The 19,933-nt window shown below is 29.9% G+C and overlaps 1 protein-coding gene across 2 annotated transcripts in view; it reads right to left on the bottom strand.

Moving 5' to 3' along the window:
- The window catches only part of unc5cb (unc-5 netrin receptor Cb), a 245,875-nt gene that overhangs the window by 104,889 nt on the left and 121,053 nt on the right, over positions 1-19,933 (bottom strand). For both annotated transcript variants that reach the window (XM_051121277.1, XM_051121278.1), the window contains exon 3: positions 9,272-9,415. In XM_051121277.1, the coding sequence (XP_050977234.1) occupies positions 9,272-9,415 (144 nt within the window). The remainder of the gene's footprint in view (positions 1-9,271; positions 9,416-19,933) is intronic.

The raw sequence follows: 19,933 nt of genomic DNA, 5'->3' as shown, positions 1-19,933 counted from the left end.
GGTTATCTACTTTTTGAAGCTACAGTTGCTCTATTTTACATTTTTATTTTGTATTTTACATATATATAAAATATTATTTTAATGCAAAAGTGAGAAAAAAAATATTTTTATGTAGATTTTACTATTTTTCTTGCATTAAGCATTTAATTCAACTTTTAAATAACAATATTCTGAGGCTTTTTCATTTTACTGTGTAGCTTCAATGTCAAATGTCCAAATGTTGCATAAAATGTTATACAAGTAATAAGCTAGATGAAATAATAGGAAAATTAAACATTTCTTGCCATTTCAGAGTAAAAACACAATGCAGAACCTCATCAGAAAACTGAAAACAGAGATTTCTCTCAGTTTTTTGGCCCGGTGCTGTTTCCACAGCAGTGAAAGTGAAATGAATATGCAGGAAACGGCTCTGGCGCGCAGACGTGAATCGCATCGGAGGCCATTACAGTAATAACTGCGGCTGAGTGGCTGTTTAAAGTGTGAGTCAGTCGACACACCGAACTGCGATTGGCAGTTTAAACAACTCACACCAATTACCAGCGTTTTCATTCCATTACAGACCGTCCCTCGAGACCCGCCGCACCCGCCTCGCCGCGGCCACAATTAATCGCTTGTGTTCTGACACACGTGAGCTCGACACGACAGCGACCGTAAATCCAGTCTGGACTCAGAGACTGCATTTCTGACTACTTTAGTAGTAAATACTGCAGCTCTCAAACTTACCATGATTAACTCAGTGAAGACAAAAACAGGCAAGAATACCCTAGAAACAGTTTCTAGCAACCTCATAACTACCATCCCAAAAAAACACTAGCAATCGCATAATGGCTCTGAGCCTTAACAGGGTGAATGAAATGAAAAGGAGGCACAGAAGTAAAGACATAACATTGTTTCTTACTGGCACTGCAATCGCATGTTCCTTTCACTGACTCATTACATCCTGGCGCACGGCCTGAGGAAAGTTTCCTCGTCCAGTGCGTCTGAACAGTTTGAGCTCCAGCTCTCCTCGATATTTGTTCATTCGCCGTTCGGGTTTCTCACATTAGCAGCGGTTGAACCGAGAGGCTCAATTTAAAGCACTTTGGGGTTCTGGACAAAATGCGATCCATATTTTGTGCCGTTCCCGGGCCAAAAACCTGAGTGGTGAATAATGTAAGGTAGAGCTGGACAGGGTGGAAATGAGCAAACACACACGCTGAATTTATTACTGCCTCTAATGGGCCAAATGCATTACAATGCCATTTGTGATATGTAGCGCTACACAACCTTTCTGCCTATTATAAATTAATGCAAGGCTGGAGACGATAGATGATCCACGGCCATTTCAGTCTCCAGACTTTCAGAAACACACAACAAACTTTCAGACAAGAGTCGACAGAAAAATACAAAACATCATTTAATTATACGCACCTCTCATTCTGCTAAAGCTTATGAAAGATCTCTAAACATTCAGCAGGTTCTGTGCAAAACTTTTTTTTTCCTGTTCACCAAAGCTGCATTTATTTAATCAAAATACTGTAAAAATATTTAAAAAATGTTTACTACGTGAATATCTGTTAAAATCTAATTTATTTCTGTGATGCGCAGCTGAATTTTCAGCATCATTACTCCAGTCTTCAGTGTCACATGATCCTTCAGAAATCATTCTAATATGCTGATTTGCTGCTCAACAAACATTTCAGATTATTAGCAATGTTGAAAACATCCTAGAAAGCTCATGGCAACAACCCAGAACACCACTGCAACTGTATGGCAAATGCTGGGTGATAAAACATAAAATACAACCTAGAAACAGTTTAACAATTATCCAGAACACCCTAGCAACCATATAGTAGCTGCTTGACCAAAAAAAAAAAAAAAAAAAAAAAAAAAAAAAAAAAAACTCTACACACTTCTTAACAACACCCTAGCAATAACCAGAACACCCTAGCAACCTCATAACTACAACTCAAAAACCCTAGCAACCAATTAGTAGCTGCTCAACCAAAAAACACTGTACAGACCTCTTAGCAAAGCCCTAACAACCACTAGAACACCAGAGCAACCATACAGCAGATGCCCAACCAAAAAAACACGGTACAGACTTCTTAGCAATGCCCTAGCAACCACCCAGAACACCCCAGCAACCATATAGCAGATGCTCAACCAAAAAAACACTCTACAAACTTCTTAGCAACACCCTAGCAACCACCAGAGCACCCTAGCAATCTCATAACTACAAATTAAAAAACCCTAGCAACCATATAGCAGCTCCTGGCCATAAAACACACTACAAACTTCATAGCAACACCCTAGCAACCACCAGGAATGCCCTAGCAACATCGTAACTACCATCCAAAAATACCTAGAAATTATAAATCAGCTGCTCGACCAAAAAAACACTCTATAAACTTCTTAGCAACACCCTAGCAACCACCCAGAACACCCTAGAAATTATAAAGCAACTGCTCGACCAAAAACGCTCTACAAACTTCTTATCAACACCCTAGCAACCAGTGTGTAGGAACTGCTGGACAACAAAACAGTCTGAATATTACCCTAGAAACTGTTTAGCAACCACCCAGAACACCCCAGCAACCATATAGCAGATGCTCAACCAAAAAAACACTGTACAGACTTCTTAGCAACACCCTAGCAACCACCAGAACATCCTAGCAACATCATAACTACAACTCAAAAAAACCCTAGCAACCACATAGCAGCTTCTGGCCATAAAACACACTACAAACTTCATAACAACACCCTAGCAACCAGCAGGAATGCCCTAGCAACATCGTAACTACCATCTAAAAATTCCTAGAAATTATAAATCAGCTGCTCGACCAAAAAAAACACTCTACAAACTTCTTAGCAACACCCTAGCAACCTTATAACTACAACTCAAAAAACCCTAGCAACCATATAGCAGCTCCTGGCCATAAAACACTCTACAAACTTCATAGCAACACCTTAGCAACCAGTGTGTAGGAACTGCTTGACAACAAAACAGTCTGAATATTACCCTAGAAACTATTTAGCAACCACCCAGAACACCCCAGCAACCATATAGCAGATGCTCAACCAAAAAAAACACTGTACAGACTTCTTAGCAACACCCTAGCAACCACCAGAACATCCTAAAAAAACCTTAGCAACCATATAGCAGCTCCTGGCCATAAAACACACTACAAACTTCATAGCAACACCCTAGCAACCAAAAATCCCTAGAAATTATAAATCAGCTGCTCAACCAAAAAACACTCTACAAACTTCTTAGCAACACCCTAGCAATCACCCAGAACACACTAGCAACCATATAGCAGTTGCTCAATCAAAAAAACACTGTACAGACTTCTTAGCAACACCCTAGCAACCATCCGAACACCAGAGCAACCATATAGCAGATGCTCAACCAAAAAAAAAAAAAAATAAATAAACTCAAACTTCATAGCAACACCCTAGCAACCACTCAGAACACCCTAGCAACTTCATAGCAGCCATCCAGCAACCCTGGCAGTGAATTTTATTCAAGCATTTAACTTCAGCTGAATTTTACAAAGGCCTCAAGACATTCAATGTTTTACACAATAAAAATTCGAAACAAAGTATTAAAATTCTGTGCGTAACTCACAAACACCGTGGCAACCACCCAAAACACCCTAGCAACACAACAGAAAGTTTGCAGAGAAATGAAACACAGATTTCCTCTCTAAAAAGCGGCGTTTGCTTTGAGATGTGCCAGCGTATGAGATGCGTTTAGTGGCGATGTGAGAAACACACAACAAAGCGTCTCCTGTTGGCTTTGGACAGGAGAAAGGCTTCGGGGGGAATATCACAGCTTGCGTTGGCCGCGACGACGACGGCTCTTCTCAGCCAAACGCAGCGAGCAGATCCGCTCTGAACCCCTGACCGCACTCGCGTTCGGCGGCTCCGACGCCCGCGGCCACGGCTGCGCTCCCATGAGCCTCCTCTGCCGCACACGTGGACGCATGTGAAAACAATTACGCTAAGTGCATGTGTTCGGCTACTTGTGCTAAATTACACAGGTTAGTGAATTACGGGCCATTTACATACTTGAAGTCTCTGGTCTCTCGTCAGCCGTGCTGATGCTGCTCTCATTAACGCCAGTGAAGGGATCTGGCATTTGATTTGAGCTGTAATCGCTGAGTTTGCTTCCAGATCAGTGTTTAAACCCACAAAACAACCTTAAGTACACACTGAGACTGGAACAGCATACTAGCATACTATGCCTATGATTGCTGAAGTGTATAGTATACTGTGTATAATATGCAAATTTCCTACATGCATGAAATATACAGATGACCTACTAAAACTGCACACTGCATGGAACATATTGTATCCCATAATGCAATGCACTGCACTCAACCTACTTCCAGTCTACTGTGATTGTTATGATTTATTATTTGATCAGGCTATGACAGACTATGCAAAAAATAATTTTATCTGGAAGCCTCTCACTGAATTAAACATGCAATCGTATGTGACAATGCTTGAAGCATTCATCAGGGAATGCATAATAGTACATAACTGTAAAATAATAGTACAGTAGGCAGTATACAGAACATACTGTGAAGTATTTGGTAAACAGTAAGCTAGTATTCCCTTCTGAAAGACTGCAGTGATTAAAATAGCATACTACAATTCCTGATACCTCAATATTTTGCAAAAATGGTACGTAGTATGCTGTTTTGAGCATAGCTTGTTTGAAAAACAAAACCGCAAACTGTGTACTACATAATGCACCATATTTCACAGCTATTTGTAACATAAAAATAATAAAAATAACTAAATGTATAAAATAATATTTAAGTTTTTAATGTATTAAAATACTTAACTATTCTTAAATCTTTTAAAATAATTATATATATATATATATATATATATACACACACACACACACACACATATATACACACAAATATTATTTTCAAAAATAAAACATACTTTTAAGTTTTATGTATATATTGTAGTAAAATAAAATATAGTAAATTCTTTAAAAATGTAATAAAATATTAAATATTAAAAATACTATTTTAAGCAACATATATTAAAAATATATGCAAAAATCTTTTAAGTTTTATGTATATATTGTAGTAAAATATAATAGTAAATACTTTAAAAACAATATTATTTAATATTAAAAATACATTAAACAACATATATATAAAAATATATTTTAAAAAATAAAATTACTTAAATTTTATGTCTGTGAATATACAATAATAAAAAAAACTACTTTAAAAACAATATTATTTTTTAAATATTAAAAATAAAATTTTTATGCAATATATTTAAAAACTATTTAAAAAGAATAACATATATAATGTATACACATACATGTACACACTCTCAAATACTAAAAACATAATATTTTTTTAAATATTAAAAATACTCTTTAAACAACATATATTTAAAAATACATTTTAAAAATAAAAATAAAAATAGTTAAGTTTTATGCATTGCAGTAAAATAAAATCTAGTAAATACTTAAACTTTTTAAATACTTGTAAAATTTTAAATAATAATATATAATAAGCAACACACATTTAAAAATATATTTTAAAAATATTTTTGTTCTTTTAAGTGTTATGTATATTGTAGAAAAATGAAATCTATTAAATACTTTAAAAACATAATATTTTTTAAATATTAAAAATACTATTTTCAAACGACATATTTAAAAATATATTTTAAAATGAAAGATACCCAAGTTTTGTTTTTGTATGTGTATGTGTTTGTGTGTGTGTGTATATATATATATATATATAGAAATAAATATTAAATTATATAAATATTAAAAATACTATGTTTAAGCAATATATATTTAAAAATGTATTTAAAAAATAAAAATACTTTTGTTTTCTTTTAAATTTTATGTATATATAGTAACATAATACTATAAAATATATAATCCAACACAATAACCAAGAACTATCTATCATCTTAAGTAAATAAATAAATCATAAATTGCATTTAAAAACAAATGTTTTATCATCTGGCAGTCTGATCCAGTAAAGAGATATATAAAGGTTGTTATCGCTTCCGGTTTATTCTCATCACACTGTAATTTGGAAGGTGAAGTTAAGTGCATTTCATTGTGGGATACAGTATTTCACACAGTGTGCTCTAGCTGCATACTGAACATTTTGCCAAATGCAATATTTCCGTCAGGTATTCCATATATATATATATATATATATATACATAGTGACAGTAAACACACAGCAGCACAAGTATGAGCAGTACAGTAGTGTGTTACAGTGAGTGTCTCTCGGTCTCTGTCAAGTGTCTAGTTGAGGTAAATCACTGCCGTGTGTGAGTCCGTGTTAAACAGCATCTGCGTGCGGATCGAAGCTCGTCCCCTCATAACTCACGCTGGAAGTGCCCGACGTGACACGCTCACAAATCACGCTCGCGATTAATATCCTCAATGAGAGCGCGGGCCTTCTACAGCTCCTGAACTTTATGGCGTTTCCATTGATCAGCGATCCGCAACAACAAAACGCTGCTTATTTATCGCTCTGGAGTGTTACTCAGGCCCTGATTAAAACATCTGTCACAGACGGGACGCTGAAAAAGGGTAAATGATCGCTGCTGTTTCCATTAGCCTCTGGAGAGAGAGAGAGAGACGCCGGTCAGCGGAGCAAAGCCAGGATATTTGAATACAGACTCGTTTAGATTTGAATCAAGGGTTACGAGCATTAGAGCAGAACGTGCTGCGTTAACACTGACCTGAGACCAGCTCGACTGACCCACGACACCAGACGAGTTTGTGTTAGAGACAGACTGTAACTAAAACCAGTGAGGAGATCAACAGGTCAATGAGGAGGAGGAATTAAGTGCCCTAACCAGGTGCCAGCTGGAGTTTTTCACTGAGAAAACAAATACTGTACAAAGCGTTTCCTGTACTGCTGTTGAAACTAAAGCAAATACAAATCATTAAACAGACAAGAAATCACTGCGTTCAGATCAGAACAGTGTGATTCATAAACAGATGACTCAGATTCATAAACAGATTCTTTAAATGTATCAATCAGTATTGAATCAGTTTGATTCAAACCAGTCAGTCTATAAATCAGATATGTATAAATGAATTATATATAATGACATATTTTTTACGGTCAACAAAAATGTGCAAACAAAATTGGCATTAGTTCTGAGAAAATTAATTTTAGCCATTTGATCTAAATGTTTTTTTTTTTTTTAATATATACAAATTTTCTTTTATATATTTTTTATATATTTATAAATATTTTTACTATTTATAAGAACGGTTTTATATTTTAATATATTTAAAAATGTAATTTATTCCTTTGATTTCAAGATGAATTTTTAGCATCATTACTCCAGTCACATGATCCTTCGGAAATCATTTTAATATTCTGATTTGCTGCTCAAAAAACATTTACTATTATTACTATTATTATTTTCATTATTATTATGTTGAAAACAGCTGATTTAATTTTGTTTTTAGGTTTTTTAGATGAAATGGAAGTTCAGAAGAACAGCATTTATCTGAAATAGAAATCTTCTGTAACATTATAAATATCTTTATCATCACTTTTGATCAATTTAAAGCATCCTTGCTAAATAAAAGTATTAATTTGTTTAATTTCTTTCCAAAAAAAACAAAAAAATTACACTGACACTGACTGCTTTTGATTGCTATAGTGTATAATGTTACAAAAGCTTTTCATTTCAGATAAATGCTGATCTTTGGATCTTTCTATTCATCAAAGAATCCTGAAAAAAATGCATTCAACTGTTTTAAATATTGATAATAATCATAATAATAATAATAATAACAATAATAATCTTTCTTAAGCAGCAAATCAGCATATTAGAATGATTTATGAAGGATCATGTGACACTACAGACCGGAGTAATGATACTGAAAATGTAGATTTAATCACAGGAATAAATTACATTTAAAATTTATTTATTTATTTATTTATTTATTAACACTTTATTGCATCATTTCTGGTTAGGTCACATTCTTAAGTGGTGGTCGAGTGATTTTAAGCATGTTAAATTATTTCAGACAAATATGAGCAACAAAGAGTGTGTGTGAATAAAAAGAATAAAATTTAAATTACATTTTAAATTGAAAGTTAAATTAAACACATGTATTTAAATTTAAAAAAAGCTGCCAAAATGTGTGCTTTTGAATGAGATTTCTATTGTAGGTCAAGGCTGGTGAGGATAATTTTTATTATTTATTTATTTATTTATTTATTTATTTTTTTTTTACACTTTATTGCATAATTTCTGGTTAGGTCACATTCTTAAGTGGCGGTCAAGTGATTAAGCATGTTAAATTATTTCAGACAAATATGAGCAACAAAGATATAATAATAATTATATTATATTATGCGAATAAAAATAATTAAATTTAAATTAAATTAAAATTACATTTTAGATTTAAATTTAAATTACATTTTAAATTTAAATTAAATAACATTTATTTCATTTAAAAAGAGCTGCAAAAATGTGTAATTTTGAATGAGATTCCTATTGTAAGTCAAGGCTGGTGAAGATTTTTTTTTTTTTTACACTTTATTGCATCATTTCTGGTTAGGTCACATTCTTAAGTGGCGGTCAAGTGATTTTAGGCATGTTAAACTATTTCAGACAAATATGAGCAACAAAGAGTGTGTGTGAATAAATCATTAGATGCATTAGTAGAGTCTGTCCCGCATTAAAGAGCAGAACACGCACACACGGCCGGTAGGTGCGATCATGCTTAAGTGGCGTGTTCAGTGTATGTAGCGTGACCGACTCATTTCACACAGCGGACGAGTCTCTCATTCACACCGAAGAGCTCCTCCATCAACACTAAGAAAGAGCGACGTGTCGGTACAACAGCATCCGCTCGCAGCGTCTCCTCATGCTGAACAAAACAACCTGTTTGATCACGGCTCTCTGCTGGAAACCGACAAACACAGACTGGAAAGGTAAGTTCTCACCAATAAATCACTGTATTATGTGAGATGGGTTTGTAAAAGCATCTGGACTTGTGACATCAAGCCTGAATTCTGTCTGTGGATATGAACTTTTTTAGGAAAAGGGTGGCGTGCGCATGAACTGTTGGATGGAGTGAGGTCAGCGGCTGTTTATAAACACGAGCGCTGTGATTGGTGCGATTAAGGATGCTGCTTTTGTTAGCAACGCTAAATGAGGACAACCACCACAAGAATGTAAACACAACACACACTTCCACTATCGTCTCAGCTCCTGTTAAAGGCATGTAATGTAGCGTGTTTGTACTCACAGGCGATGCGGACGTGGGCCTTACGGCTCTTGGTGGTTCCTGCCGAGCTCCAGGCCACACACTGACACCAGAAATCCTCCAGACCGAAGAGCTCCTCCACCTGCTGACGGGTGATCTCGATACTGGCCTCCCGCACCACCAGACCTGCACACAAACACCAGTGGTGGACGAAGTACACAATTTGAGTACTCGAGTAAAAGTACAGATACGTATAATAAAATATTACTCCAGTAAAAGTAAAAGTGCTCCTCTTTCAATTTTACTCGAGTGAAAGTACAAAAGTACCTGATTTTTTATGTACTTAAGTAAAAAAGTACTGATAGATTTATTTTGCAATTTTATTAGGCAGCACATATTTTTTATAATCCTACTGTTGTTGATATGGACTATGTTGACGAGAGTGATGTAGTAATATTCAATGTGAAGCTTACACAGCAATGTACCTGAGAGAAAACAGATTTGACCATCATATTTTCAACAGTAAGAAAAAGTGTGAACAAGTAAAGCTTGTTTTGCATAACATCACAGTTATATATGACTTGAGAATAAGGACTGAAGTTAACAAGAACATTTTAAGGAAGATATATTATATTATCATAATGATTTTTTCCTTTCAAATATTGTCCATGTAAAAACACCCCTGGACAAATGTCCCCAGAGGGCATCACTCTGTAGTTACCATGATCTGAGCATGACACCCTTTCTTTTTCCCTCGGATGTAATCTATCTAGGTTGTTGAATAAAAATATTTGGACTTTATATTTAAAAAAATATCTCAACTTAGCACCAGCAAGCAGCTAGACAGTTAGCATCAGCTAACAATATTTACTTATTTTCAGCATGGTTGAATAAACATTCATATCTGTCTACTCCAGCTGATCCAAACAATAAAAAAAATGTATACTGTTGCTAAACAATATAAAAACAGACGTCACGTAGCGCTACATGCGTAGCATTTTAATAAAACTGCTAACGTTACATCAGCGAGGAATATGAACGTGCATGAGTTATTTTATTTAAGCTGTTATTTAAATTTTTCGTTTTCGAATTCAAGCATTTCAGTGCGCTTAAACAGATCACCTTTTACAGCAGATGTAATTCACAAACAAGGGACAGCTTTGACCTAAATATGATTTCAGTTATAATAATTAATCCTAAAATTCGACATTAGTAACTTACTTTTCGCAGCATCAGTCGCGCGCACAAGATCTCCCGGTTCTTACTTGTGAATTCATTTGACTGGAGACTCGCTCTAAACGGATCATTTGAATCAATGGGTTGTCGACTCGAGAACAGCTGCAATCGGATCATTCCAATCGTGAATGAATCGTTTGGTGCGATTGGCGAATCAGATTAACAGCTTCATTGAAAAGAATCAGTTTGTTCATTAATCAGACACCGCTTGTGCGTCTCAGAGCACGTGATATATTATAAGAGGTAACGATATGTTTATGAAATGTAGTGAAGTAAAAAGTACGATCTTACGCTTTGGAATGTAATGAAGTAAAAGTGAAAGTTACTCAAAATAAAACTACTCCAGTAAAGTACAGATACTTGAAAAATTTACTTAAGTACAGTAACGAATTACAACTACTTCGTTACTGCCCACCACTGGCAAACACACACACATGCATGAGGATGTGCAGTCAAACAGCTCACACGCGTGACCTCCAACTGTAATCCATGCGTTTTCTAAAACGAGCTGGTAGTTGTAAAGCCCTCAGGCAGTTATTTCAGCTCCATCCACTTAAACAGAAACCACTGAATCTTCAAGACTGCCCGTCAGGTTTGCATGTGTCAATAACTAAACTTGTTTTGCAGCCGTTTTATAAAAAGCTGTGCGTTAGTGATTTTACAGCATGTCTGCTTCATGTTGTATCTATATAACTGTGGTCAAATCAGTGTAATGCATGGCTGTGTAGCTCATAAAAATGATCTAAATAACAAGTAGAAATATAAAAAAAATATATATTTACAAGAATTATTTTATTATTATTATTAATATTATTATTAAACAGAATTATGTTTAAAATAGACGGAGTTCAGCTTAAAATTGTATGTATACAATCATATAAATTTAGAGTAATGCACGACTCTTTAGCTTCTGTTTTTTACATTTTCAAACATCATGTTTTTATTGTGTTTTACTGTGTTAGTTAGCTGTATTTTTTTTACTTAATCAAAATAACCCAACTGCAAAACACACACACACACACACATATATATATATACAAATACTTTTATATCATTACTTTGTATTATTATTTTATATATTAAAAATAATTACAAGAATAATTATTAGAAAAGAATAAACATTAAAGTTCAACATCTCATGCTGCAGAACGTAATTTATGTATTGCATTAACTAGTATATTATCATAAAAAAAAATTATATATCATTAATTATTGTCAAAAATAATTACAAGAAATAATAATTATTAGAAAATAAAATTATGTTCAAAATAGAGTTCAACATGTCACACTGCAGAATCTAACTGCATTTATTAGACTATTACTAAAAATATATCAAATAAAATCTTAATAATATTTAATATATTATTTATATTAAATATTACTAATATTTGTAATTATTTTATATATTTATTATTTTATATATTTATATATTAAAAATAATTACAAGAAATAATAATTACAAAATAAGTATGTTCAAAATAGATTTCAACGTCACGCCGTACCTTAAGTACTGGATTAATTACAATATTATTATGAATATATATATAAAAATAAAATATGAATATTGAATATATCATTCTTATTAACATCTAACTAACATTTGTAATTTGTTTTAAAATATAATTTTTAATTACGTTATTATTTTATATATTAAAATAATTACAAGAAATAATAATTATAAACGAATAAGAAATGTTCAAAATAGAGTTCAACAGAATTAGAATATTATAAAAATAAAAATAAAATATTAATATTTAATTCCTATTAAATATAAAATATTTCATATATATATATATATATATATATATATATATATATATATATTTTTTTTTTTTTTTTTTTTTAAATATATCATCTTTTTTTTTTTTATTATTATTGTTTTCAATTTTTTTAATAATTACAACAAATAATAATTCTAAAAGAAAAACCATGTTCAACAATAAAGTTTAACATGAACTTTAATGTTATTTCAAAGCAAAAAATGCTTTTATAATTTCTCCATCACTGAAATTGCTTTTTCTTTCTAACCATCTGACTTTCTTTCTAGGCCGTACAAGATGTTGGTTATAATGTACAGCACAGCTGAAATCTCCAAAACTTGATGTCAAGATGATGTTTCAGTATCAGAACTTTCTTTGACAGTATTTTATAAAACCAGTGCTGATCTGACCACACATCTGCCTCGAGCACTTTCTAAAAATAGCCCGTAATAGTGGTAAAATCAGTGTAACGCATGGATCCTCAGCTCATTTTTCATCTCATAAAGATCAGCTGATGCTTCACGTCGAACCATGAATCATATTCCTCCGTTCTCATACTGTCTCTGCTGAAATCTATCATCCTTCATACTTTACTTACTGTAAAGAAAGCTGTTTTGTGGCACTCATAAACACGCACATGACACTGACGTGTAGAGATCATCATATGAGCGTGATCAAACACGGTTGTGTTGGGCGCAGATGGACTGCCAGGATGATTGAGCTGTTTGGACTCTTTCTAGCCGCATTTGGAGCGTCACGCCGGCCCGGATCCTGCTTGCTAAACTCCTCTGATTATTGTTCATCTGGCCGCTGGACGCTAAACAAATGAACGCGGCCACGGCAGCGGCCTTCGGCGACGCCTCCCGAACGCCGCGGGCCTATATTTTACGCCTCCGGCCGTATATTTGATCATTTACGGGGGGATGGAGAGGCTCGGCTAATCCGATCAGAAACATTACGTATCGTTCTGCGATGAGCGCGTAAGAGGAGACGTCGCCGCAGCTGTCGTTTTGCTCGCTCGCAGACGCTGGAATGGCTCCTCGCGGCGTGTGTATGTGTGTGTCGGAGCCCAACGGGCCCCAGAGGTGGTTTTTGGGCACAGGTTGTGATTGGGTTGCGCGGCCAGCGGCTCCAGCCCGACTCGTAAAGCTGCAGTAATCCTCTATGCTAATGTGCTGTTCTGCTCTCCTCCAGCTTCTCCTACATACTAACTGCTTGTTGCTTCATCTGCAGACATTTAAAATCACACGTGCGTTGGACTTTTTTTTAGGACTTTTTCAGACATGCAAAATGCACATATTGTATACAAAGATGGCTTTTTTTAATCACCAAGAATTAAATGCGAAGCGGGAAAGTGTAATATAAATAATAATAAATTATAAACAAATCATACAAATGTACAAAAAAAACATAAATTAGTATTATTATAAATTCAAATTATTTACAAATTTAATATTTTATGCCCTACACACAATCTCTAAATTAGTGAAATATAATTTAGATATGGTATCTAAATATAAACAATTATTTTAAAAAAATAAATAAAAAATACAAAAAACATTAACCATAAATAATCAGAAAAAAAAAAAATTATATATATATATATATATATAAATAAATCAAATAATTATTCTAAAAAATACATCTGTAAATTATTTGATATTTACAAATGCGAAATATTTGACATTTACATTAAATTACACATTTAAATAATATTTTAAAAAATAATAAAAAAAATAAAAAATAAATTATGAATAATAAAAAAAAATTCCACAAATTATTTATAAAATAATAAAAACTATACAAAATAAATTGTTCTAAATAAATGTATCTTAACATGTCATACTGCAATACATAATTTCCATTCTATTATAGTACAAAAAATAAAAAATATTTTTTTATATTCTATTATATAAAAATCTAAAAAAAAACATTAAGCATAAAGAATGAAATTTTTTTTAGAATTATTTAACAAAAAGTATAATTATTTTAAAAATCCTTAAAACATATTTACATAATTCATGTTATTGCAGAATAATAAATAATAATAAAATATATATTAAAAAAAATATACAAATAACGAAATAATCAAAATAATTGTAAAAAAAATTATATAAAAACTATATAAATAATAATTGTAAAAATAAAATTGTTTAAAATAAATATATTGTAATGTCACAAGACAATTTTATAGTACAACAAATTATTGAAAAATATTTGATATATACACACACATATACATATACACACACATATACATATATACACATTATATATACATACATATATATATATTTAGTAATATACATATACATATATATATATATATATATATATATACACATATACATATATATATACACACACACACATATATATATATATATATATATATATATATATATATATTACTAAATACTAAATTAGTGTAAATGTAATTTAGATATAGTAACTAAATATAAATAATTATATAAAAAAGTAAAAATATAAAAAAACATTAACCATAAATAATGAGAAAATAATTTTTATAATTTTTATAAATGTATAATTATTTTTATAATTCTAAAAAACATTTTTAAAATAGTTATAAAAAAAAAGTATTTAATAGAAGTTTTGCACATCATACTCTAGGACGTCACTCATGTTATTGCAGTATAATAAATAATTGTAAAAAATTATATTTTAAAAATATTAAAATAACAAAATAATCAAAATAATAATAATAAACTATATAAATAAATCTTTTAAAAACAAAATTGCTTGAAATAAATGCAGTTTAACATTACAAGACATTCAACTTCCATGCTATTATAGCATAATAAATTATTTAATAATATTAAAAATATAAAAAATTAAATGACAATATAAATCTATCAATAAAATATACATAAAAATGTATAAAATTAATTTGTAAAGTTGTTTGATTATAAATAATTTTATTTTATGAAAATAATGATGAAATAATTTGAAAATTGGTTTAAAAAATAAATCCCTTTAGACTGAAGGACATACATTTCATGTTATTCTGAAGTAAAAAAAAAAAAAAAAAAAAAAAAAAATGCTTTCATAATCTCTCAACAAATGCAAGAAATTGATCCATCACTGAAATAACTTTCCTTTCTATCTGACTTTCTATCTATGCTATAAAAGGTCTGGCTATGAAACGCTCACTTTCCACCATCCAATCGAATCAATATCGTGTACATACAGCTCAGTGTCGTGTTTCACTCAGAGACACGTCGCATTACAGAAGTGAAATGAGTTGCAAACTCTGTCTGATGTTGATGTTTTGTTGTAAATCCTGAAGGGAAACAATGCAGCAGTTATTGTACAGCACAAATGCTATCAGAAACCATGTAGAAATGAGCACAAACAGGCCTGTATTGTCTCTCCAGCACAGGAAGAGTTAGGATTAGGAATCTAGCACTGGCACCGAAACGACATTTCTAACGCGCTGAATGCGGTTCGCTCGCGAGCTCACGTTTCTCACACGTTCTTGTTGTCCTCCAAAACTGACAACGACTCCAACTTGGCGTTATATTTACATCAAAACCGCATTAGATTGGAAGCTGCAATGCAGAACGGCTTTATGGGAAACACGCCGTTCATCTGCAACCGAATTGTTCCCGAGGCCGTCGTTCAACAACTCGCAAACTCTCATTTCAGACGCTCACGGACGACACAAAAGAGGGCGACGTTTCAAAGTCTGGCCCGGAAATGAAATCACATGACGAGAGAGACGTGAAGCGCTTTGCCCGTGGGAACGGCTCCTCCGTCCAGCATCACTGCTCACTGACCGCAGCACAATTGACCCTGTTTATGAGCCGCTACCAGCTTCAATAATTAAAGCCTGTGTGACGCTGGAGAAATACACACACATTACTGTACAGTTTTTTAATAAATCATTGTTTTTATTAGGGTAAATGATAAATAATAATATAATATTATAGCATAAATAATAATTTAAAATACAAAAAAATAAATAGATAAAAGTCAAAACTTTTAAACGTTGTAATATTTTAAAATAATTACTGTATCCTATATTATAGGAATTTGATGCCCAAATTGAGTTATTTATTAAAAAAAAAGAAAAAGAATAAAACATTTCTAGGTGAAGGAATTCTAGATGAATTAATAAATGTAAGTAAAATTAATATACATTTAAAATATAAACAATAAAATTAGATAAAAAATAAATAAAATATAATTTTATACTTAAATTTTACAATGTTTATTAAATAAAATAGGTTTATAATTTTTTACCATCATTTATAGATTTATAAATAAATACATATATTTATAAATACATATATATATATATATATATATATATATTTTTTTTTTTTTTTTATAAAATTGTATTAATATATAAAAAAATATTATGGGTTTTAAAGTTTTAACATTTTTTAAATAATATAAATAATAAAATCAAAAAATTAAATGTTTATTAAATACAATATATTTATATATAAGTTTTACCATAAATTACATATTTATAAATAAATATATATAGATATACAAGTATTTATAAATAAAGTAAGTAATCTTCATAAAAAAAATACATATATATCTTTATTTTAATAAAATTATTTATATATTAAAAATCTACTTTAGTTTTAAAAAAATCATTGTTTTGAATAGGCCAAATAATAAATAACAATATTAGAACGTTACAGCATAAATAATATTTTACAATAAAAAAAAAAAAGTCAAAACTTTTACAATTTTTAGTTTTTTTTTTTTTAATAATTTCAAACATTTTTTACACTGTGTATTATAGGAATCTGATGCCAGATTTCACTTAAAAAAAAAAATTACATGAAGGAATCCTACAATAATTAACAAATTTAAGCTAAATTTATATATGCAATTTAAAATACAAATCATACAATTATATCTAAAACTATTTATATCTAATTATATCTATCTATAGTAAAAGTTTTATTATAAATCATATATTTATAAATACATAAATAAACATTTATAAATAAATTAAGTATATTTTATTTATTTTTTTATGTTTTTTTTATTTTAATAAAATTTTATGAATATATAAAAAATGATTATTGTTCTAAAAATAAACGAAAATGTATACAATAATACATACACAAGGTTTTATATAAGTTATTATTTAAAATGTTCAATAAATATAATCTTATAATTCATATCTGTGAAAAATAAATAAATTAGTATAAAAGGTAATTACAAATAAAAAAATACTCGTTTAAAAAAATTGTAACAGTTAAATTAATATAACTATAAACCTACTATATTAAAAATAACTTAAATAATTATACAATACTGAATTAAAAAAAAAAAATACATATACATATATATATATATATATACATATATATATATATATATATATATATATATATATATACACACACACACACACACACACACACACACACACACACACACATTTTAAATATAAATTATAAATTAAGAAAAATATCTACATTATTTTATTAAATATATCAATTCAACTTTATATATCAGCTATCACACTGATTCTCAATCTTCACATAAAAATGACATAAAAAAAAAAATTATTGGCTAGTAAACTGAAAACAGTGCCCTAAGAAACAGCAATAAATACCGGCTTTACGAGCAGCAATCGAGCATCCGGCTGACCGATGACCTCAAATCCTGGCATTACGCAGCCGGTGACTCCTTTACACCACACTCTTATTACTGGACAATTGATGATGAAATAATTTTCCTGCCTGTCATACATTATGTGTGATCTTTAGTCTCCTCTGTTTGACACGATGCATTATTGATGTGTGGATCCTCATCATCATCATCATCATCGTGGGCTCTGGGTTCTTCTCTATTGATCTGCTGGAGATGGACAGCTGGATCAGGCCGAGGCGCTCCTCGTCATCGCTCAGGTCTGTGGTGTGCGTTACACGGCTGTAGCGCCATATAATTAACTTACAGCTGCGTAAGGATCAATGGCTCTGGAGATTAACGGCAGTGATGGGACGCTCAGACGCTCCTCACCTGACCTCTGTTACTCTCCTCATCTGTTTACGTGCAGCGACAGACACTTGAGATCAACGATGATGGTAAAAGCATGAAATCAAAGTGTTTCTAGTCATTCCTGGTGGCTGCTTCATCTGGAAAGTGCCATAATTAAAGCAGGTTCTTGATTTTTTATTTATTTTATTTTATTTTTATTTATTTATTTTTTAAATCAAACTGTCAGATGTTAAAGATGAAATGAGCAAGTTCTGTTTTTTTAAAATCACTTTACAAATTTACATTCTAAACAACAGACTATATATACTATATATATATATATATATATATATATATATATATATATATAAATTACATTTTAATAATAGAATAATAGAATACTAATTATACTTATATTAATGATTATTTTACTACGAAATAAAACCATAAATATTATAAAGTAGTTAAATATTATTTAAATCTTAACTATATATATATATATATATATATATATATATATAATTTAATATCATATTATAATTCATTATTATATGATGCATTTAATTTAATATTATAATAAGACAAAAAAACATACAAATATAAATAATAAATAAAATGTCATGTTCCATTTTAAAAATTATTAATAAAATATTAATAATTAATTAATATAACTAATAGAAAAGATTAATATATTGAACACTAATCTGAAATTATATATATATATATATATATATATATATATATATATATATATATATATATATATATATATATATATATATATTTATATATATATATATATATATATATATATATATATATATATATAGTAATTTAATATCGTATTATAATTAATATCAAAATATTAAATAAAATATTTATATAATATTATAATTCATTTTTATAATTCATTTTAAAAAATTAAAACTCTAAATATTAAATAATAAAATACTTTGTTTTACATTTTTATTTTAGGTTTTAAAATATTTTATGTAAGTATTTTGCTTTACAATTTATTATTTTATTTTTTAATTTTTTTATAAGATATAAATAGATAAATAAATAAATACGAAAAATGTAATGTTACATATTAATAGTAACAAGTACATAAATAAACTAAATAAACAACAATAATAAATACTACAATTATTAGTATATTAATATAAATATATACATATATTAATATATATATATATATATATATATATATATATATATATATATATATAATATATATATATATAAATAATATATATAAATTATAAAATTAAACAAAAATAAAAAAGAAATGTTATTTAAAATTATTTCATATTGTCTATTTGATGAATTATTTATTTTAAGATACATTTTTATAAAAAGTTAAGTTAAGGCACATTTTTATATAAAGTTGTATTTACTGGCAACTTTATTCTGTTAAATAAATACATAAATAAAAGATGTGAATATATATATATATATATATATATATATATATATTACTACAGTTATTAATAGAAAACATTACTATTTTTATATATAAAAAGGAATACAACTGTGTTTACATTTATTTTATTTTTATTTAATATTTATCTTTTATTTATTTAGTATTCATATTTATTTATTTAATACTAATTCTTTATTTAACTGGGCAGCACTTTCTGGCTTAGACATTCACACAATGCTGCAGTTGACGATGAGACTGATGCTATTGGCAAAAGCCTGAAATCGAAGCGTTCCTATTTACTCCTGGTGGCCGTTC

Source organism: Labeo rohita, chromosome 10 (assembly GCF_022985175.1).
Source record: "Labeo rohita strain BAU-BD-2019 chromosome 10, IGBB_LRoh.1.0, whole genome shotgun sequence".
In the NCBI taxonomy this organism is placed as follows: Eukaryota; Metazoa; Chordata; class Actinopteri; order Cypriniformes; family Cyprinidae; genus Labeo; species Labeo rohita.
Note: the sequence above shows the minus strand (reverse complement) of the source record. Positions and strands in the feature narration are given on the sequence as shown.